At 40.1% G+C, this 24,693-nt stretch overlaps 1 protein-coding gene across 2 annotated transcripts in view; it reads left to right on the top strand.

Annotated features, from left to right (window-relative positions):
• Positions 1 to 24,693, top strand: part of CFAP90 (cilia and flagella associated protein 90) — a 102,364-nt gene that overhangs the window by 42,193 nt on the left and 35,478 nt on the right. Inside the window, exon 1 of one of the 2 annotated variants that reach the window (XM_063922767.1) lies at positions 16,084 to 16,256. The exons of the other annotated variant lie outside the window; for it this stretch is intronic. Within the exon in view, the coding sequence (XP_063778837.1) occupies positions 16,107 to 16,256 (150 nt within the window). The 5' untranslated portion in view covers positions 16,084 to 16,106. Of the gene's footprint in view, positions 1 to 16,083; positions 16,257 to 24,693 lie in introns of those variants that run through there. 2 annotated transcript variants of the gene reach the window in all.

Genomic DNA, 24,693 nt, shown 5'->3' on the forward strand with positions numbered 1-24,693 from the left:
TACTGGGAGTGAATCTTAGCTTTGCAGAATTGCGAACGAAAGATTCGCATAATTGCGAATAGAATTTTTTTTCAGTTTCTGAGTAGCTCGGGACTTACTCTGCCACTGCGATCAGTTCAGTCAGTTTCGTTCCTGGTTTGACGTCACAAACACACCCAGCGTTCGCCCAGACACTCCCCCGTTTCTCCAGCCACTCCCGCGTTTTTCCCAGAAATGGCAGCGTTTTTCCGCACACACCCATAAAACGGCCAGTTTCCGCCCAGAAACACCAACTTCCTGTCAATCACACTCCGATCACCAGAACGATGAAAAATCCTCGTTATGCCGTGAGTAAAATACCTAACTTTTGTGTAAAATAACTAAGCGCATGCGCTCTGCGAACCTTGCGCATGCGCAGTAAGTGACTAATTGCAATATAGCGAAACTCGGCAACGAGCGAACAACTCGGAATGAGGGCCAATATTAACGGATGTTGTTTAAGATTGTGAATACAGGCAAAATATAAGTACCGTATCTCCAGGATGTACAGTATGAAGGGGTAATTGCAGAAGATATCAATATTTTAATTTGCAAAAGAAACCCCTCTATGGGTGCTGCTAAATCAGGTGAAAGATGCAAAAGCGATCACATTTTACTAATTCACCAGGACTGGTTCCTATTGGAGCCCCTGTCGCAGTGTCTTCTATATCCTTTTATAAATTCTGTTGAAAAAGATTCCATATTGCCACAATTAAGAAGTCCAAAAAAAAGGTTGGGGGTGCTCTCGTCCAAATATGTGAGATGCTCCACTCCTGCTCACCTGGCATCCATTCTTCCTACTTAATGTGCATATTTGTCCGTGAGGAGTATGTTTTATTGTATATGGTTGAATACCTGCAAATGTCTGCACCATCATCATGTCTGTATTTAATTGACCTTATATGAGTTACTGTGTACCAATCATGCTGTGTTGAATAGGTTTGTGTGCTTGTGATCCTTATCCTCCCTATTGAACCTGTGCTGCATGCTCCAGGCCCTAGATTGGATTCTAAATTTCTACCTAGGCACCCTGCTCTTGGCCTTTTTCCAAGATTATTCAGCCTGTCAGTCATCATTTAGTAACGCTAGCCTGTTAGCTGTGACCTTTTTGTGTCAGCACTCTTTTGCTATTGTCCCAGGTGATTACCAGGGTTCTCACAGGTTATTTGCTGTATACTGTAGCACCAAGTCAGTTATTAGTACTGTCAGACTGTGTGCCTTTCTCTTATTAACCATACTTGCCTACTCTTCCGGAAGCTGTTGAAGAATCCAGTTAGTAACATAGAATTTGACGTCAGATAAGAACCACTTGGCCCATCTAGTCTGCCCCTTTTTTTAACCATATTTTTATCTCAAACCTTATTTGATCCTCATTTCTTTGTAAGGATATCCTTATGTCTATCCCATGCATGTTTAAATTGATCTACTGTCTTAGCCTCAACCACCTCTGATGGGAGGCTATTCCGATTGTCCACTACCATTTCTGTGAAGTAATTTTTCCTCAAATTTTGCCTGAACCTACCTCCCTCCAGTCTCAATGCATATCCTCACGTCCTTGTGTCCTATTGCTTCTCTTCATTTGAAGAATGTTTCCCTTCTGGACTTTGTTAAAACCCTTAATATATTTGAAAATTTCTATCATGCCCCCCCCTTTCCCTGCTCTGCTCCAAACTATACATATTGAGATATTTTAGTCTTTCTGTGTATGTTTTGTGATGTAGGCCATGCACCATTTTAGTTGCCCTTCTTTGTATTGTCTCTAATGTATTAATATCCTTTTGAAGATATAGCCTCCAGAATTGAACACAGTATTCTAGATGAGGTCGTACCAATAACCTATACAGTGGCATTTCTTTCTTCAGCTGATTCCTCTCCCAATGCAGCCAAGCATCTGACTAGCCTTCCTCATTTCTTTGTTACATTGCTTACCTGCCATTAAGACACTTGAAATAGTGACTCCTAGATTGATAACTTACTATCGCAATATGAGTTTCGTTATTCTTCTCTCTCTAAATGCAGATTTCATACATTTGAAACAAATCGAGCAAAATGCTTTCCAATATATTACGAGAACAACACCCTCCTTCCATCATTAAATCTCTTAAGACCCCCACCAGTACTCGTGTTACCTCAGGGAAACAGGTTTCTGAAGTCCTCCACTCATTTTATACAGAGTTGTACTCCTCTCCACAGACAGATGATGCCAACAGGTCTGCCTTTTGGAGTTCATTGCGCTTACCTCAAATTTCACATGATCTTGCGGATTCCTTGATAGCCCCAATTACATTAGAGGAAGTTTTAGCTGCCATTCGCTATCTTAAGACGGGAAAAGCACTGGGTCCTTATGGCCTCACAAATTATTTTTATAAAATGTTGGCCCCTAAAATTGCTGAATCATTGTTGTTGGTATTTAATACATTGCTGTCTGGTGATCTCACTCCATTGTATTTTAATTCTGCACTGCTTAAAGTTCTACACAGTTCTGGTCGTGATCCTGACTTCCCGGCCTCCTATAGACCGATATCCCTCTTGTACACCGATTACAAATTGTTTACCAAAATCTTATCTAACAGATTTAAGATTATTCTACCGACTATAATTCATCCTGACCACTCGGGATTTATTAGGGGGAGACATTCGGTGGTCAACATCAGGAAAGTTCTCATGGTTATGCAAGCGCTGGAGTCCTCTGGGGTGTCTCGGACAGATTTTTACACAGATAATATATTCCACTTTAGCGCTCTCCGGGTTTAACACGTCACCTTTACATACACAATTCTTCCAAAAGGCCACAACCTGTATAGTATGTGTCTCTGATGGCATATACCAATCAGAGTACACACAAAAAGAAACAAAATATTTTCACTGTATTACAACTTTCTTTTATCGTGTTTAACACTGGATTTGATTTTTTCCTTTTTAATTTTATATGTTTTTTCCTTAAACCTCCTCTTTTCCCTCTTTTAGTTTTCTTACTTTTTTTGAGAATAAAGGGCTTAACTACAGCTATTCCCTCCTCGGGGTTCTGAGATCCCAATCTAAAAAATGTTGTTGCTGCTGGTCTTTTCTCTTTAATGGTATTTCATTATCATATCTATTAGTTGTTTCTATATTATATTCCCTTCTTTGTTCATCCCTCCAGGGTTCCTTCCTAGTGTTTTCCCAACTATATGTCGTTCTCTGGTTATTTCTCCACACACTTTTCCTATTATTTTCCCTCCATTCATCCCTCCATTGTTCTCTCGGTCTTACATTATAATGAGAATTTCCCCAATTATAATTTTCTCTTCTAGATTTTCCATATCCAGAAAAATAATTTTGTCGTCTATTCTGATAGTTGGACCTATTTATTTTGTTTTCCCTTTGGGCCGTAGTCCATTGTCCTTGATATACATTTGGTTCTTCTTCACTAGGGTTTTTATCCTTCATCAATTGATTAATAGGAGTGCTAATATTTTTGTCCCTCAAATATTTTTTTTGTTTTTTTATTCTTAATTCTTTTGTATTTTTTTCGATTTTAGATATAATCTGTTTTTCTGCATTCTTAACATCCTGTTGATCTCTAAAGGGAATAATCAAACTTTCCAGATTCTTAATTTCCTCATTTAGTTTCAAGAGGTCTGATTTTCTCTCTTTCACAATTAGCTCCATTAATGATGTGGAGCAATGTTTTAAAATTTGTTCCCAATTCTTAACAAACTCTTCATTTGAGCTGTTAAAGCTGGGTACTTTAGAGATCATCAGGCCTTTCGGAACCATATGTTCTGCTAAATATTTTTCCATGGTAACAAACTCCCACCATGTGCGATTTTCTTTCAAAATAACAGTCTCTAATTTAGACAGTAAATTACATAAATCCTCATCTTCTACATTTTCAACAGCATTATATTCAAAAGTATCTTTCAAAAGATCTTTCCTTTTATCTTGATAAGTGAACATGCTTGCCGCACTAAAAACCCCTTTTAGTGAAAATAGAATACAGGAGAAATATAGAGTTTAAGAGGTTCTAGAGTGCGCAATAAAAAATCCAGAAATCAGCTCAGTGATAAATATAAATGAAGTTTCACCTACTTCACAGAATTTTCACAATTTTTACACAGATAATATATTCCACTTTAGCGCTCTCCGGGTTTAACACGTCACCTTTACATACACAATTCTTCCAAAAGGCCACAACCTGTATAGTATGTGTCTCTGATGGCATATACCAATCAGAATACACACAAAAAGAAACAAAAGGCATACAATAGTGTAGAGTCTTTTTGTCAGATGGTGGTAATTCTTATTTCAATACATCACACTCACAAAAATCCATGAGATCTTAAGCATATCGTGGTTTCTTTATATCAAAAACGGTCTGTCCCATTCCACAGAATTAATGGAGGAGGGGGAGGGCCACTTCGTCTGAGGATTCAAGCTCCTGCCACTCCAAATACCATAAAAGAAAGAAAGGCAAATAGTGCAGCAAGCCCTTACACAACACGGGTATTTATTTTAAAAAAATGCACTCACATATAGACACAAATAAAAGGCATATCACACAACGTTATTCCCGATCTTCCAAAAGACACCTCACTGGCTCACTGAGATATTTTTCAGCAGGTATAGTCAGAGTCCCGGACACTCGCGGCTTTCCTTCCAGGTGGTGAATATGGAGTCTCAGGAACCGTCAGGATATCCGTCACAATCCCGCTTAACGCGTTTCGGTTATTACCTTTCTCAAAAGCGGATTGTGTTACACTGAAAACTTCCCCTATATATACCCCCTAAAAGTCCTTTAATAAATTTCAGGTGTCTAAATTGGAATTACAATGTTTAAAAGCACCGCCGCACCTCAGCGGCTGTCACTTACGGTCACATGGTACTGCATCCTCCATCAACTTCCGGTCACCGGCATATTCATTTCCGTGCGACTCAAGATGCGTTCCATGGTACTGCATCTCCCGTCAATTTCCGGTCAGCGGCGCACTCATTTCCGTGCGGCTCGAGATGCGTTCCAGCTCAAATTATGTGATTTTCAGCCGCTACATATGCATTCTCATGCTGTTCAGATATATTTTAAGGTCCTCTAACATCATTACCGGATATGCATCTTACAGAGTCGTTTCTCTTCATATAATAATATTTGCGGGTCAGATGCGTTCCGGAAGTGATTCATAAATATAATTTTAGCAGTAAAGCATCATAAAGTGCATATAGGAGAAAAAACAAGAAACAAAGAACATATCAATAACAAATAAAATATATGTAAAATCCCTATACTAGTAATTTATAAAGTGCATTTTTTTATTTAAAAACCATTTCAACTCAAATTCCCCGTTAAGGCCATGAGGTACTAATGTCTTCAAATTAAAAATCCACTTCATTTCCGTTTTTGCCAGCCTAGTCTCAATATTTTTATTTTTCCATGTACCCTTAACCTGTTCAATACCCCAAAAGTTTTTTATTGCACATTCCTTTGAATTATGATGTTGTTTAAAGTGCATAGAAAGGGTATGTGTTTCTAAACCCTTTCGGATATTATAAATGTGTTCGCACAGCCTAGTTTTTAACATTCTTGTAGTCTTCCCCACATAAATTAGACCACATTTACATTAGTGATGAGCGGATTCGGTTTTACTCGGTTTTACTCGGTTTTACTCGGTTCTCAAAACAGCATCTTATTGGCTCTCGGATGTCACGTGTTTTGGATAGCCAATAAGATGCCGTTTTGAGAACCGAGTAAAACCGAGTAAAACCGAGTAAAACCGAACCTCGCTCATCACTAATTTACATTCAATGGCATAAACGACATTCTTCGATGTGCAAGTAATAAAATGATTTATTTTATAGCTATTCCCATTTATCTTTATTTCTCTATATTTGGATGTATTGGTTTTCACAGTTTTACAAACTAGACATGACCCACAACGATGAAAGCCCCGCACTCGGTCACTACTTCGTTTTTGTTCGCTAAGGGAACTCTTAACAAGTTTATCCTTTAATGACTTAGATTTCTTATATATAAAAGATGGCCTAGTAGGAATTTTCCCTTTTAAAATGGGATCTTGTTCTAACAATTTCCAGTTATTTTTTATAATTGTCTCTATGTCTTTATGTAGACAGCTATATTCAGAGACAAATGCCCATTCAAAATTTTCTTTTGGTTCTCTTTTAGGTTTTTCAATTAGAAGTTCATTTCTCACTAATTGGGCTGTCTTATCTTTTGCTGCTATTAATTTATGTCTTTGATAACCTTTTTCTTCAAAGCATTTTGACATTTCGGCTATTTCCACATTACACGTATGTGGATCAGAGCAATTCCGTTTTACTCTAACAAACTGGCTGAAGGGTATACCCTCCAACCAGTTGATGGAGGATGCAGTACCATGTGACCGGAAGTGACAGCCGCTGAGGTGCGGCGGTGCTTTTAAACATTGTAATTCCAATTTAGACACCTGAAATTTATTAAAGGACTTTTAGGGGGTATATATAGGGGAAGTTTTCAGTGTAACACAATCCGCTTTTGAGAAAGGTAATAACCGAAACGCGTTAAGCGGGATTGTGACGGATATCCTGACGGTTCCTGAGACTCCATATTCACCACCTGGAAGGAAAGCCGCGAGTGTCCGGGACTCTGAATATACCTGCTGAAAAATATCTCAGTGAGCCAGTGAGGTGTCTTTTGGAAGATCGGGAATAACGTTGTGTGATATGCCTTTTATTTGTGTCTATATATGTGAGTGCATTTTTTTTAAATAAATACCCGTGTTGTGTAAGGGCTTGCCGCACTATTTGCCTTTCTTTCTTTTATGGTATTTGGAGTGGCAGGAGCTTGAATCCTCAGACGAAGTGGCCCTCCCCCTCCTCCATTGATTCTGTGGAATGGGACAGACCGTTTTTGATATAAAGAAACCACGATATGCTTAAGATCTCATGGATTTTTGTGAGTGTGATGTATTGAAATAAGAATTACCACCATCTGACAAAAAGACTCTACACTATTGTATGCCTTTTGTTTCTTTTTGTGTGTTCTCTGATTGGTATATGCCATCAGAGACACATACTATACAGGTTGTGGCCTTTTGGAAGAATTGTGTATGTAAAGGTGATGTGTTAAACCCGGAGAGCGCTAAAGTGGAATATATTATCTGTGTAAAAATTGTGAAAATTCTGTGAAGTAGGTGAAACTTCATTTATATTTATCACTGAGCTGATTTCTGGATTTTTTATTGCGCACTCTAGAACCTCTTAAACTCTATATTTCTCCCGTGTCTCGGACAGATGCCATCCTATCTTTGGAAGTCGAAAAGGCTTTTGATATGGTCACATGGGAGCATCTGTTTGATACACTTCAGAGGTTCAGTACTCCGATGGCTTTTATTTCTGTTCTTAAGCTTTATATTCTGGGTCTACAACCCAAATTTTGAACAATGGTTATTTAACTCAATCCTTTTCCTTACACCGGGGAACTGGACAGGGCTGTCCTCTTTCTCCTCTTCTTTTTGCTATGTCTTTGGAGCCCCTAGCAATAAAATTACTTACTTCACCCCTTTTTTCTGGCATCTTTATAAGAGATCAGGAAGTTAAGCTGGTCCTATTTGCCGACGACATGATATTGTTTGTTTCAAATTTGTCCACATCACTGCCCGCTATTATTACAATGATATTACGATGATAGATCATTTTGGTGCCTTTGCCGGTTTCAAAGTAAACTATAGAAAGTCACAGTTCTTCCCTCTGGGACCTAATTGCGATCTACATACTTCATTTCCTTCCTCTTCTCTATTCTCAATATGTACAGTAGAACGATACTTAAGTACTTAGGTATTTTAATACCAAGATCTTTGGCCTCTCTCTATAAAATTAATATTCATCCAATACTATCTTCTCTTACCACCCTGCTTTCAAATTGGATGTTGCTCCCTTTATCACTGTCGGGTAGAATTGCCGTCATAAAAAGTATAGCATTCCGGAAATTGTCATATTTGTTACAAATGATTCCCATGTCTCTCTCCCAGAAAAACCTTAAAAAAATGTAATGTTCTTTTTTCTAAATTCATTTGGGCAGGGAAAAAACACAGAACTGCATATGGTAGATTACATATCCCAAAATCAAAGGAAGGCTTTGGTGCCCCTAATATTAGCTTCTTCTTCTTTCATTCCACTTTGTTTCGGTACATATTGGTTTACACAAGGCTCTGCATATACAAATGTTCGACTGGAGGAAAACCTTTTCTTTCCATTCTCACCTAGTGCTTTATTGCATACCCCTAGAAAATTACTTCCTTCTCATATTGCTACAAATGTCTTATTTAAGGATACATATAGGGCATGGTGCCCCATTAACAAAACTTTGGGAAGAGTCTTCTCTAGCTCTCCCTTCCTTCCATGCTGGGGGAATCCTTGTTTTACACCTGGTTTAGCTAACAGTCTCTTTGTACAGTGGAAGATGGTTGGTATTGCTGCTATTAAAAACATATCCGACCCTGGGGGCACAATACATAGTTTTGCATATTTATCAGATACGTTTCAGCTACTACCAAACAGTTCTACATGTATCTTCAGGCTAAATATTTTGCTTTTTAATTGCCTCCTGAGTTCCCCTCCACTGTCATAGCAGATACTATAATTTCTCTTATTTCTCTGGCCTCCTCCAGGGGCTATAGAATCCGCTAATTATACTCAGGTCTTATAAATGTTAAAGTTGACACTTTGTGGTCATCACCTTACACAAACTGGGCTTCTGACATTCCGGCCTTGCCTCCATTGCCTCAATTGTTATCCAATTGTGAATCCACTCTTAAACATTTGAAATCTGCAGTATTACAAGAAGTGCATCTCAAAATGATAAATAGAGCCTACATCTCCCCAGGGCAGTCGAGAGCCAGGCTGGGCCCAGGTACTTTTCAAGGGGCATGGCCTAATCACAGGAGGCGTGGCCATGCACCCTTAGAAAAAAATACTAAAAAAAATAGTATTTTAAGCATCCCCAAGGCCAAACTGCAGCCCAGTACACAGCAGAGTGAAGAGCTGCAGCTGTTGCTGCCAGTCAAAGGGGAGGGGGCCTGGGCTCTTACTGGACCCTCACTGAGCCCCTCCATCAGTCCTGGGCCCAGGTAATTTGTACCCTCTCCCTCCTCTCTCGGCACCACTGCATCTCCCCTGCACAACGTCGCTATATGGTAACTGACGAATTAGGCTGCTGCCCAAACTGGAAACTAAATAATGCTTCTTTTTATCATTGTGTCTGGGAATGCGGTGTTATTAAAAAAGTTTGGAATAAATTAATGGATTTATAAATCATGTATTTTACCCCAATCTTTTTAAACATCCTACTCCTTGTTTACTACTACATTTTATCGACTGGGACCTAGGTCCTGATAAGAAAACTATAATTCCCCTGCTAACACATATTATAACGATTGCTAGGAAAGTGATCTTGAACTAATGGATATATAGGAATATCCCAACGATCTCTGAGGTTAAATCTCTGCTTTTGATTGTTAATACTCTGAACTCCAGGCTACGCTACCTGATATCGAGCATGGCGTTCAAAGATATTATAAAAAATGGGATATATACATCCACCAATTAGATAAGATGACTCAAGCACATATACATAAATTGTTTGAATCTACCTGTTGGTATTTCTTACGTCAACTTGATTCCTTACATTCATGATACCTGTTGTTTTTTTATGTTTTGCTCAACAACAGATCTGTATTGATTGTGTGTCACCATCTTCCTCTCATACATGGTTTAGTCTTGTGTCTCCCCCCCCTCCTTGTTCTTCCTGTTCCCAGTCTCTTATCTCCGTTTTATTATTATGTTGTACAGTGTTTTGCATTATATTGAGGATTGTCTATATTTTCTGTGCAGATACTTACTGTAGATGATATTGTTCTGGAGATGCTTCCTCTGAAAATGCCGACATACCTCTATGAGATTTTTCTATGTTCTTTGCTGCATTTACTTTTTGTATGGCTAACTTTTACGTATCTGCACTACCTTATTGCACGTGTTGACATTGTACCTCATTATCAGTGATGTAAGTTTATTACACTGTATTCTTGTATTTCCACTTCAAAACTTGAAAATTAATAAATATTTTAAAAAAGAAAAGCACTGGTCCAAGTACAGATCACTGGTGTACTCCACTGGTAACTTTTCTGTCCCCCTCACCGAATTGCTTCATTTTGCCACTTTGGGGGTAGGACCACCTGCATCTCCTCTACATGCTTCTCCTGGAGAGGAGAAACTAAAAGTTGGCAAGTATGTTATGTTATTAACTCATGAGGCCTAAACTCCTCCACCCTGCTGTATATTCTTAAATTGTAAGCTCTCACAAGCAGAGATTGAATACGTAAGTCAGGCTGTAGTGCTGGCAGCTGTTGAGTGCCAGCTCCAGCACACGCCTGTGTATCTAGTCCCGCACTATTGTACGTGTAACCCATCATGATATATGATGTCAGACACTATGGGGTATACTCAATTGTAGTCGAAAACTGCCGTCTGTTTTTTTGGTCGAATCCTGATTCAACATATTCAATATTTAGCAAAAATTTTCGACAAGTCGATAAATTCGACTTGTCGAAAAGCACGTGGATCGGCGGAATAGCTGCCGATCCACGTGTTAATGTCAGAAACGGGGCCAAATCAGACAGGTTTTGGCCCCCTTTTCGACCATCTCAGTCCGACATCACAATGATGTCGGAATGAGATGGACCCAGAGGAGGGGGGGGGGGAGCCGCAGGGAGACGGGGGTCAGCCGGCGGGCATACAGGGAGATCAGCGCTACAGTAGCGCTGCAGCTGGATGTCACTCACCCGCCCGACCTCACGGCAGCTTCCACCCGGTTCCAGCACGCTGCTGGAGCTGGGTGGAAGCTGCCGTGAGGTCGGGCGGCTGAGTGACATCCTGCTGCAGCGCTACTCCGTAGTGCTGATCTCCTCTGGCTGCCGCCGGCTGTCCCCCGCGGCTCGCCCCCCCTCTCCTCCTCTGGGTCTCATCTAAATTCAACTTGAAAAAGTCGAATTTTAGATGGGATTGAATAGGGGTTGTCGGATCCATTCCGACAAATACATGTCGGAATGGATCCGACTTTAATTGAATATACCCCTCAGAGAGAGGAGCCGGGATGCGCACAAAGAAAAATTATAAACTCTTCCGGTGTACTTTATTACAGTATTTTTTTCATTTTGAATAACATCTGCATACTTCAAATTCCAATCAGGCGGTTGGGGGGAGGGGGGAATCTGGTGGCCAGTGTTGTTTTAAGTACAGTGTATAACGTCTGCCTGCTATAATCATGGATGGGGGGGTGGGGGAGGCACACACTGAATGGTGATATATCAGTATGCTCTATTTTAAGTACTATCATGTAAAAGGTGTGACCACACCTAGAGGCTGCCCTATGGAGACAGCCCTGGTGAGGCTGTAGCAGTCAGACAGTCCAGAAGGGACTGACGACCAGGTGGCTTAGATGGAGCTAAGTCAGTGAAAACTGCAGGCCAGGAGTCAGAAGTCCTTATCTGCAAGAGGCAGGGGAGACCATAAGATTTTGGAGACTTTTTAGACCTTGCACACAGACTAACTGCCCAGCATAATAAGGGGTAAAGCAGTAAGGTAGGGCCCTGCATGTGGGCTAGGTAATTAGTTTTTTCATTTTCATTTAGCTGACAATAGTTAAGCATTATTGTCATTGATTTAATCCTGGAAAGCTGCATGTGGGGGTTATATACTATTTACTGGCGGGCAGGATACCGGCTGTCAAGTTCCCGACAGCGGCATCTCGCCCACCAGAATGCCAGCAGTGGGGCGATCGCTAAGAGTTCCCTTGCGGGCTCGCTGCACTCGCCATGCTGCGGGCTCCATACGCACACGCAGGGGCGGTTCCGAGTACCTAGAAACCCCCTCTTAATGCCGACCCACCATCGCAGCTGATGAGTTTTAGTTTTAATCAGAGCCGCAGAGCAAGGCCGTAACTAGGTGTGAGCGGAAGGGACACCGGACATAACGCTGAAGGGTAGGGGGCGCTGTTAGGTACACTTGTCAGTTTTAATTGCTGTCACTTGGAGCTTACCCCCCTTTTTGAAGCCCAGCATCTCTTGACCACCCATGTCTTTGACCCTGACCCCTTCTGTCGCTAATACCTATACAACATTCATGAACTCTCCTTTATTACATTTGAAGTTGCTGACATACCAGGGATTCAAACCCATTGCCTGTGGCAGTGCAGTCAGATAATCTATTCATTGAGCTATCTGTCCTTGCAAAGAAAGGTAGATAATTCTAAGTTAGAGAATTCTATCTATTTGAAGCTTACCTTGTACTTTGTGAAAAAATGATCAGCATTGCAGCTGGGCAGATCTATGCAGTGTGTGGCTGCAAGAGATTGGATGTGTGGCTGCACACTACATAGATCTGCTCAATCGCAATGCTGATTATTTAAATAGCTCAATGAGTATGGTGTTCGATTACAATTCAACAGGTTATAGGTTTGAATCCTGGATATGGCAGTATATTGAAATGTATTATACAATAAGGGGTATTGTAACTGAATAACAACAATCTCTCAGATAAAGTGTATGACTGTGGTATAAAGAGGATTTGTGTCTAAATCCATTTTCTTGCAGTGATTTATAAATGTGTGTGTATGATGTGTATGTGTGTATGTGTATGATATATGGGCTTTCTTTGGGATCAATCTCGTCATGCCCCTTCCTCATAAGGCATGCGCCTTATGTCCCTAGTGGAAAAATGGGGGGGAGGGGCGCCAATTCTCTCTCTGGCATAATGCACCAAAAAGTCTAGTTATGGCACTGCCGCAGAGAGACTGTGAGGCTGCCGGTAGCTGACTCCATACACTGATTGAGGATGGAGGCAGGCTGGCTGAGTATAGGGGGAGTTAGCTGCAGCTTCTCCTAGGCAGTTCTCCCATGTGACAGAGCTGGGTAGCCAGGTGAGGAAGTAAATCTCTGCAGTGCACGGCAGCTGAGCACAGGTGTGTGTTTCATGTGCAGGGGGGCTCAGTTATGCTGACCGGGCAAGGCACCCACTGTCCTAGTGTTTGAGGGGGGGATATGCTATGTGTGTATATGCTGTATGTATGCATGCTATGTGTGTATATTCTATATTCTGTATGCTGTGTGTGTATATGCTGTAAGCATGTTATGTGTTTGTATATGCATGCTATGTGTGTGTTGTATATACTGTTAATTTAGTAGCAGGAGACGTATATGTATGCTATATGTATGTATCCTATGTGTGTGTATATGCTGTATGTATGCATTACATGTATAAGTTGTATGTATGTATGTATGTATGTATATATACTATAAGTGTGTGTTGTATATGCTGTGTATATGTATGCTGTGTGTGTATATGCTGTATGCATGTATGTATACTATGTGTATATGCTGTGTGTATATGCTATGTGCATATATGTTGTATGCATGCTGTGTGTGTAAATGCTTTGTGTGTATATGCTGTATGTATGTATGCTCTCTGTGTGTATGTATGCATGCATGTATGCTCTATGTGTGTTATTATTATTATTATTTTTACCAGTTATTTATATAGCGCACACATATTCCGCAGCGCTTTACAGAGAATATTTGGTCATTCACATCCGTCCCTACCCCAGTGCAGTTTACAATCTATAGTCCCTACCACATGTACACGCGCACACATTCATACTAGGATTAATTTTTGTTGGGATCCAATTAACCTACCAGTATATTTTTGGATTGTGGGAGAGAACCGGAGTACCCGGAGGAAACCCACGCAAGTACGGGGAGAATATACAAATTCCACAGAGATAGGGCCATGCAGGGAATTGAACCTATGACCTCAGTGCTGTGAGGCAGTAATGCTAATCATTACACCATCCATGCTACCCTGTATGTATGTATATGTATAGAAGTGTGTGTGTGTGTGTGTGTGTGTGTATATATATATATATATATATATGTTACACGATTACACGACATACAATACGTACATGCTTACATGTATGGAAACCCCCCCAAGAAAGTCCACCATTTGCCCCTGGGCTTGGTGGCTCGCTGTGCTCGCCACAGGTTCTATTCTCACTCTATGGGTGTTATGGACACCCATGGGATTCCGGCTGTCAGCATTGCTGGCTGTCGGGTTTCAGGTGTCAGTATCTTGCCCGCCGGGATCCCGACAGCCGGCAAATTGATTGCATCCCACATATGGGCCCTTATTGAGCACCTAGACACTGCACCACTGATTACTTTGAGATACCGAGATAATTTCCCCAGATTGCCATAGTATTCAGTCATCACTAGCTACTGTACATGATGTTTTAAACTATTCATGTATTAGGACATTTGCATAATTGCTGTGCATAGCCTTTTTAATGAGAAATGTGTTGTTTTATCTGAAACTTGATTGTCTATATATAAAATATTTTTATTTTATTTTTTATAATGTTTATGTGTATTTATAAGACACCCAGTCAAGGATACTTTTTTGCACGTTACATAGAATTTAACACCTCCAAGAGTCAGGGATCTCCATAATCCAAAAGATTTATTTATCATCTAGGTAGAAGGAATCCCAGGTAAACATATCCCTAAAGGCTGCTCTAGTGATATTATTTTTTAGGAGAAGCGCCAATATACTTTGTATACTCTGCCAATTATTCAGATTATAATTCTGCTTGTTTCTGTACTCGGTTTTCTTCTGTCATTAGTATTCAAGTTAATCAGCCTTGACAAGTCATCAATTATCAAACATATCTGCATTGCTTATGTATGTACATTACCAGTTGCATTACATTATGCAGTTTCCAGTAACCTGTGATTTCTTAGTTTGTCTGCATATCAAGTTTACCTGCACTCTTTTGCCATTGTAATTTTCCTCCATAAACCTCATCCTGTATTCATACTACATACTACATACTACAATTATGTGACTTGTGGTTTAACCAGAACCCAGGGGGTTCATAACATAGTGACCCAGCCCCAATCAGAGAATGCTGGAGAGTGTATTACCCTGCTTTCTCCCAGGCAGCCCATTATTGCAGGACTTTCTGGGGTGCTTTGGTTTCTCTTCGGTGCTTTGGTTTCTCCTCTGTGAATCCATTTTTTCTGAATTTGTCTAAAATATCTCTGCATGCTCTATTAGCACATTCTCCTGATTTCTGGTCAGAACTCCACCTGAAAATGTTCACTACCCTTCTTTGACTGTTGGAAGGAGTGCCTGCTAGTAGAGAGGGACTTCAGCTTCAGCGCCTGCCAGTTCCTGCAAGTGTGCTGTGCCACCATCTTGTCTCCATTGGTCCAAGTGCTGCCCCACCGGCACTAACCTGAGTTTTTAGCAAAAACATTAAAATTAATTACCAACAATCCATCCTTTGATTACACTAAACAACTTAGTTGGATTTAGACAAGAGAGGAAAAATCATCCTCCCTTTCCCCCAAGTCCCCTCCAGGGAGTCAGGGGTATTATGTTGGTTGGCATATGCCTGTTTTTAATTTTCTATTTCTTGGACATATCTCTGAACCACTTCTTGTGCATTATCTGTTTCATTAGTAATAAATGTACAACACAGTCTTGGAGTTCTCTTCATACATATCTAAAAGTGTCATACTCTATTTTATAGTATGTATTTGCTCCAAAGAAATCTATAAACCCCATACGCTCATATGTAAGGGGGACAAATGTCCATTCCCTTCCTTTTCCAGATCTGGGCCCATGTGAGCCCAGCATCTCTTAACTAACTGGTATCTTTGAAATCCTAGAGATTTCATGATTTTTACTTTAACTTGAATGGACACAAGATTTAGTGGCTGTGATACCACACTTCTTACATACTAAAAACTGGTATGTAACTTTGGATTGGTGGACATGCCAGTCCCTGCCCTCTCCCATGAGGGATATAGAGTATATTATGACTACAATGAGTACTGAAGTTCCCAATATAATGACCCATAGTGGCCTGTCTGGTTTAGGCCCAATTAGCCTCTGCATGTTTGTGTATTTCATTGTTCAAAGTTAACTTGGGCAAGTTTGCAGTGGGACCCAAGTCTCTCTCTCCTTAATTTTCACAGAAGTGGGCGTGGTCAGCAACACTCGATATGGACCATCAAATCTGGGCTCAAGTGACTTTCTCACGTGTCTTTCCAGATACAGCCAATCTCCTGGTTAAAGCTTGTGGGGATTCAGATCTGCTCCTGAATCTGGGAGAGAGGCAAAAACTAGAGAATACAGAGGTGTCAGTTTCTTCAGTAAGACCTTTTTTTTAACATATGCAGTCAAATTACCATATTTACACTGTAACTCTTGTGGATAATAACATCCTGTCTTAGGTATGCTATCAAACAATATTTCATAAGGTGAATAACCTGTGGTTTTACTGAATATGGTTCTACTATTAACCAGTACTAAAAATAAACACTTTAGCATCCCTTTCTGGTTTCTGTGACACACTCATTAATCTGCGGACGATACAACACATGGAATACCTGTTGTATTCCCAAATCATACATTATGTACGACAATGTTTCTTCAATGAAATGAATACCGCTATCTGATACTATAACTTCTTGTACTCCATATCTGCAAATAACTTCTGAAACTAATTTTCTAGCTATTGATTTTGCTGTAGCTTTTGCCATTGGGCAATAACTGAAACTGTCTGTGACTACCAATACATTTTTGACAGCTAAATATAGTCAATATGCAGTCTTCGAAATGGAAAATAACTTTTGGGGATTGCTCCAAGGGTTGTCTTGACCTTCTGTTCTGAATTGGACATTTCCACATATCTAGCAGGCTTGTACGAACTTGGTTGCATCTGGATAAAATTCTGGAACTATCAATCTTTTATTAACTAATTTTCCCATTTGAACCTTTCCCTGGTGTGTGAGTCCATGGCTGACTTGACACATAAGTGGATATAAGCTTTTGGGTAAGCATAACCTCTCTTCTGATTTCCATAAGCCAGTTTCTTCTTCTTGTCTGGCTCCTCTTCTCTGCCATGCTGCTTTTCCTTCAGGACCTGCTTGTTCCTCAAATTTCTTCAAATCCTGTAGATTAGGCATTTGAGGCTTTACTTCTTCTGTATCTTCTGTCTGTGTAGTGTAGATTACTACCTTCATTGGTTGTTTGGCTGCTTTCTTTTTTTCCCAGGCTACTTTCTCATTCTCTCCTACTTGGTTCTGAAGTTTAATCAGTGTAGCATAATCAGACATTTGATCTGGCACTGGAATGGTTACTGTATAGGCTTGCCTTTTCTGCTGGGGGCATTTTGCTGCCCTCTTGGCTTCAGCATCTTGCCAGATTGTTGCCTCTTGTTTCAGAATTTTAATTTCTTGTGTGTGCCTGGATCTTCATTACTGCAACATTTTCTGTGTCCCTTGCAGAGTTCTGAACTGGTGTCTGATCAGTGAAGCATGTTGTATGTCTTTGCCACTTGCCTTCTTGAAGCCTATGCTTTTCCATATCTGGCCCACACTCTTGTACTGGGATGGTAAGGATCCTGCATCCACAACTTCCTGTTCAGTGGTTACTACATATCCTGTATAAGGAGTTCCATTCTCATAGTACCTTGATCCATCCATATATAGCTCATGCTGAGCATTAGGTAGGGCTGTGTCTGTAACATACTGTATGGCAAAGTTTGAATTACTTGTTCCATTCCACACAATCATGGGCATTTTTTTTTTAATTAGAACTATCATCTTGCTCTGGACCATCCCTCTGGTCCTGCGTCCATGATGATCTGTCTGTATCTTCCTCTTATGGACCACCTTCCTGGTCCTCATCATCATCTTCTTTCTTTCTCCCTCCTTTTGAATCTTGAGATTCAACACCTTTATTTATTGATGCTGGAAAAAGGGTTGCTGGGTTGAGGGTAGTACATCTTCTGATGGTTACGTTGTTGCACTTAGCAGTGCTACTTCATACTTGGTCAGCCTTGCTGCTGACAGGTGTTTTGTTCTTGCTTGTTGAAGCTTCTTTGTACCTGCATGTGGTACCTGGATGATAAGCTCATGATTCAGCACTATATCCGTGCTCTTGTCCTCTTCTTGGACTGCTGCTGCTGCCACTGCTCTGATGCCGGTAGGTGCTCCTTGAGTAATGTTGTCAAGCTTACTTGAGTGGCGGGCCACTGGTCTTTGTCTTAGTCCATATTTCTGCGGAAGGACTCCCATGCATGGCCTCCTTCTTCTATAGTCAGGTAGTCCTAAGGCCGGAGATGAGGCAACTGCTGCTCTCAATTGTTCAATTGCTTCACTAATCTGGTGTTGTGTAGGCTGTAGACCCTCCCTCCCTTTCACTGTTGTCATACAATGCTTGCATGTAGACTGATGTTAGAGGTATCCATTTTCTGCAGTATCTTACTAGGCCCAGGAATGATCATCTGACTTGCTTGACACTAGTTGGCTTGCATCTTGGCTTGCATTATGAATTTCTTTCTCTCTTCTGTTAGATGTCGGGTACCTTAAGTATCCTAGGAAGATTACCTTTTGCTTTGCTAGCTGCAATTTCTCCTTTTGATGCTCTGCAGTCTTGTTCTTCCAAAAAAAATCAGTAAGGACACTGTCTTTTCTTGGCATCTTCTTTCAGTGGTGGTGGCAATCAGCAGGTCATGCACATACTGTATTAGCTGTGTGTCTTTTGGATAAATCACTTGGTGATGTAGCCCCTCCCTGGGGTAATCTGGTCTAGTAGTATTGCTTATTTTCTTCCACAACTGGTACTGCATGAATGAGCCAATACTAAACTTTTGTTCCAACTTTCTTCTAAACGGTTCTGTACCTCCTTTGATAAGTTGCTGGAGAACTCAACTTCTGCTGGGGTGTACTGTATTCTCGCGTGGATAAGCTTCAGTACATTATGTCCCAGCAAAGCCACTGGACATGTACTTGAGGTCAAGAACTGGACTGGTATTGGTGACTGTAGTTCTTGCATCTCTTGTCCCTTCAAGTGTTTCTGATATCATCATTTCCTGTGGTACCTCCCTCTGCTGTCTTCTGCTGGCTCCAGTATGATTAGACACAAACATTCTTCTCCAGTGGGCAAGGTGACTGGACCATGCCTTCTGTTTATTGTACTGTTGGAGATAAAAAAACCTTCTGTTGTTTCTTCTGGAGACATTATGTTCACTGGGAGGTACCTGGAGAAACCTGTACTTCATATTGGCAGAAGAAGTATCATTCATCTGTTTTCTGGTACTTCTTACGTCTTGTTCTTTAGTTCTTGATTTAACTCTGGAGCTGCTGGTGCTTCAAATCTTCTGGTCATGGCATCACCTCTGTAATCTTGCCATGAAATACTGACCACTGTCAGATGTCTTTCTTTGTCTTTTTCAAAACAGACTTTCTTTTAGTCTTCAACCTTTCATGCGACCTTCATATTGCTTCTCAACTTTTCTTTTTCCAATCACCTCTCTTTATGATCCATCTATTATCCTATATACTTTTTCCTTTCTTCACTTGCCCTACATACTTTTCCTTTCTTTACTTGCATATCTTTTCAAAATACACTGGAAAATGCGCCATGCAGCTATTGATAGTAACGATATCTTTGCCTATAACAAATATACTCTACTCCTCTCCCTTTGTGATAACCTTGTCACAAAACAAAAATTGTTTGTTATATGGGCAAATAACCCTTGGGTAACTACAGGATCATAAAAGTTTAAAACCAATGTCTGGGGTTGGAATGTCTGATTAATTTTCCCCTGCATCAAAACTGCATTACAAAACTTTTAGTATTTCAAATAATAGCAAAGGAAATGAGTACTATGCTATTGTCTTCAGCTACCTAACAGCTGAGAATTCTTTTCTAAACCAAAACTAAAATACACATTGCATATATGTAAAATGACTTTATGGAAATATATACATTTACATAAGTATGCATGATCACCCATTAATATAATTTGCAGTAGCATGTTCTATGTAGCTAAACTTGCTGCTTTATAATTATCTTTAAAACCTTATAAGACATTCAGGAATAAAGTGAGTTATTTTCCCTCATGCAACTTTTACTTACTATCATATTATCCATATTTTGCAGTCAAAAACATTTTACATCCGTATGTATGTACCTATTACAGTATGCTCTTCCACGTAGAAGCATTTTCTATACATACTGTTCCTTTTATCCTTTTTCAGCCACATTAAATTAAATTTTTAGCTTGTAGCAGTGAAACTGCAGTTCTCATTACATGTACATATTGCTGCTTCCCTGTACATATACAGTGATGTGCATGTAATATAAAAATTATAACAAAGGATTAAATATTGTTCTTTGGCCAAATTTTTACAGTGTCAGAAAAAACCCTTGTTTTATTAATCCAGTGTTTGTTTTAAATTTCCTTCATTGGTCAGCACTTCCCTTCCTATGGGAAGTTTGCCCCTTAAAAAAATTGCACCAATACCATGAGGTGCCTGTCTCTCTCTAGCACTGATCTTTAGGGGCTCACTGTTATGCGGTCCCTTTGCATAATTGATCAGTTCACCTTTGCGAAATCCTTCTGAGCCGCACCTTTACTTGTACTGCGCAGTATCGAAAACCAAAAGTCAGTGCTTCTCAGCATAAAAGATCTGCTCTTTCAAACATTACTCTTAAGTGTTTATTTATAGGGAGATCCTATACCAACAATCAAAGGGTCAAATGAAGCAAACACTCTGGATCTTAATCTTTGACACAACAAATCAAAACTTTGGGGGTAATTCCAAGTTGATCGCAGCAGGAATTTTTTTTAGCAGTTGGGCAAAACCATGTGCACTGCAGGGGAGGCAGATATAACATGTGCAGAGAGAGTTAGATTTGGGTGTGGTGTGTTCAATCTGCAATCTAATTTGCAGTGTAAAAATAAAGCAGCCAGTATTTACCCTGCACAGAAACAAAATAACCCACCCAAATCTAACTCTTTCTGCACATGTTATATCTGCCTCCCCTGCAGTGCACATGGTTTTGCCCAACTGCTAAAAAAATTCCTGCTGCGATCAACTTGGAATTACCCCCTTTGTTATTACTGACTTGACTCTACCTAGTCCACAAAGACCTCTTTAACCACTGAGTCATACGTTTTTCATATATGAATCATATTACCTTTGTCAATAATAGCTTTAACATCTTCTAACAATGTTCATTTCTTTGAATCAGCTAGAAATAAATTTTAAGTGACAAAAAGGTTTAGTATACTTTTCAATGGAAAACTGATACCGCTATTACCAAACCCTGTATGTTAAATCTTGACTGCAGTTTCCTTATATTAAAAGAGACACACAGTCCCTGGCTGTATGTGTCCCGTACACCCTGGACAGTTATATCTGAGCCTTCTTTCTATTGACTCTGACTTGCACTTAGGGCAAAGATACTCGAACTCCCTTTCCATTGATTCCATATTACTCTTATATCCTGAAACTCAATTTGACCTCAAAAGGTTACCTTATTTGTCTACAAAATATACTGGATTAAAAAAGGCTGAGTATGTGAGTGTTCAATGTCTTAACCTAATTCTATGCCATCTGGTTAAACGTTGTTTATAATCAGTAGAATTTCCTTCACTAACTATAACTCTGGGACCAAGGGGTAAGGATGACAAAGGCTTAGAACAAACCAATTGATAAATTCCTGGTATATAATTAACAGGTAACTTATCTAGACAATACGGAAATTTATCACCAACAAATTTTTCTATTATTTCTTTACTGATATGGCAACCCACAATAGCAGTAAAACCTGTTTCAATGGTACCAGCAAAACTAAAATCACTCTTTTGCAATGTACCTTTAAATTCACAATAATCGGACTCTATAGCAGGATTATACCACAGAAATATTGTCATTTAAAAATAAAACCAAATATTTCCTTGCCAAAGTGAAACTGAAATTTATGCACGTACATTATCAGAAAAAAACACAGAACAGAAACATAACAAAAATATGTACTTTTAAACAGACAAAACAGGTTCAAAAAATAACCACGTATAGCTTACCTGCCTATGGATGAACAGGCTGACAGGCAGTATACACAGACTGATAGAGTAATCAAGATGAAGATCAAGCTTTTAGATTACTCACCCCAGGGATTTTGTCAGTGTCTGCATACGGCCATCAGTCGTGTTGTCATCCACCAGCGGCAGCTGTCAGTGATCGTGGACAATAGCCCCCAAGTACTGTTAGAGATGAAACCTTCTGCCATATCAAGTTCCTTTGGTTGTCTGTTTAAATACCAGTAACCAATCGACTGGGAGACTCAATCAACACACATCACACTTGGTTATGTAGATCAGAATGAGCCCACTTTGGTTTATTGTCTAGGGGTTCTTATAGGTATATACAGGAATTTGTTACACGCCACAAAACATAAGCATAGGCGTCATTTCTCACACATTGGAAATTATGAGACATTACAATCCTTGAGAGTCAGTCTGCAGACACTGTTCCCAAAACATCACTGTCCTCAAAAACATGTTCCAGGAGATAAGCGATTAGTTTAACCTTGGTTCTCAGAGGAACTTCTTTCTAACTAATAAAATGTCAGTATTACTTACAACCTTAAAGCAAAAGCATTTCTTTATATTCAAACATATGGCTACTGTTATACAAAATGGCTGAAAACTATTCTAGCATAATGCTGTCTTTCTCAAGGTTGAACACTAATGGTCGACATGCATTAGGATGACAGGGTCAAAAGGTCAACAATCAAAAAGTCGATGGGTCAAAAGGTCGACAGTGTCAAAAGATCGACAGTCAAAAGGTCGACAGGGTCAAAAGGCCATTTTGACCATGTCAACCTTTTGACCCTGTCAACCCTTTCGACCTTCTGACTGTCGACCTTTTGACCATATCGACCTTTTGACTATTGACCTTTTACTGTAGATCTAATGACTGTCTATATTTATAATGTCTATCTTCTGTATCGGAACCGTTTTGTTTTGCTACAGGTACAAGAGGTGCCTGTTGCCATTTTGGAGGACCAAGAGATGCCCATTTTGCCAGAGTTCCAAAGGAAAAGGGGATTAAGGCATCTTGAATTCACCTTGACATAATTTTAGAAGTCTGTTTTGCTGTGTTTTCCCAGCAGTATGTTTCCTCAGCACAAAGGTAGCCAGGGCTTCTGTTGTTTGAGCTGCAGTACTGGTCTTTGCTAGAGGTGCTGCTCTTTGGATTGCACTAAGGTGTTGGGTAATGGGTGATTTAATTACCAACATGGACTACACCTGCATGCTGCCTATTTAGTCTGTCTGATCCTAGCACTCAGTGCTGGATTATTTATATTCACTGATGTTTAATGTTACCTGTTCATATTTTTTTGATCTGCTAAGCCAAGAAACCTTTCATGTTCTGCCAAGATTCCTGGATACCTGCTTCTGCTTATGTTCCTGTGAGCTACTTTGGTTGCCAAGCTAAAGGAGCTCTGACATTAATTAGGTTACCAGTCTGCTTTTGTTTTTGAGACTGTTTGCTCCTGTCATTATTATTCAAGTTTTCCAATTCATCTGCTTTGCCAAATTCATCAGCCTCGGCAATTTCATTAAATATCGAATATATCTGCATTGCTTATATACCCACATCCCCAGTATTTAGTGATGCTCTACGTGCTGGCTATGGGAGTTGTAGTTCTGAGAAGGGAGGGGGAAGTGGGGGTACTGTGATAACTGACAATACCTGTCACACCGTGCAGATGTGCAGGGTATCACACATGTGGAGCTTGTGTGGCCCACTATGGATCTGGCAGTGGCAGGGCACCAAACCCTAGGCAGCTGCATATGCTGTCTATGCCTGAGGCTGCCTCCGAGGCTATGAATTCATATTTTCATACAGCATATTTTTAAAGTGAATTTACATTTCTGCATTCTCTAAGTTCAGGCCTCGGAGAAAAGAAATAACATTTTAATTAGAAAATTGAGCCCTTCAAAATTTGGGAAACACAGTAAGACAATTTTCTTGTTTTCTTAGGCTTAAGGCCTTCCCACCACACACATTGCTGCAAAAGGAGTAGATGCTGGTAAGCCTTTTACATTCCCATTATTACAATCCAGAATGTTATTCTGGATATATATGCTACAATAAAAGCAAGCACTTCATGAATAAAAATTCCATAGATATATTTAAGTACTTTAATATTTACTTAAATACAATACTACTTGATATTTATTTACCATTAACAAAGCTGGCCTTAACCAATTTGATGCCCTACAGTATGCAAGATTTTGTCTGGGGCTCACTAGCACTGCTGCTAGTTCCACGTTTGACCCAGCACCCCCTACCAGCACAGCACCCATCACCAGGCAGCACAGATCACAGCAGCAAGATGCAGAACAGATTGAGATGGAAAACTAGCCTGGGAAATTTATGGAAGCAGCCCTAATGGGGGCAGGGTCTGCTGAGGGGGTGGGGTATGTCAGGAGGGGCAGGATCTCAATTCATAGGACCTGATTCTGAGTTGCATGCAGTTGTGGAATTCCCTGTGTATTTTGCTGCAGTCGTGTCTGCAATTTAATGCTAATGCCACTACATGGCCCTTCCCCGGTGTACATCTGTGCATCCAAATGCCCACTTTCAGTGTCTACTGACGCTGCAATCAAACTTTGTGTGTCTTTATATGCCACCATTGGTTGCACCACTGCAACTTTCGCCTGTCCTATGCTAAGTGCTGATCATCTGTCTTAGTATGTGAATGTGAATGATGCAGCATCTC

Source organism: Pseudophryne corroboree, chromosome 5 (genome assembly GCF_028390025.1).
Source record: "Pseudophryne corroboree isolate aPseCor3 chromosome 5, aPseCor3.hap2, whole genome shotgun sequence".
NCBI lineage: Eukaryota > Metazoa > Chordata > Amphibia > Anura > Myobatrachidae > Pseudophryne > Pseudophryne corroboree.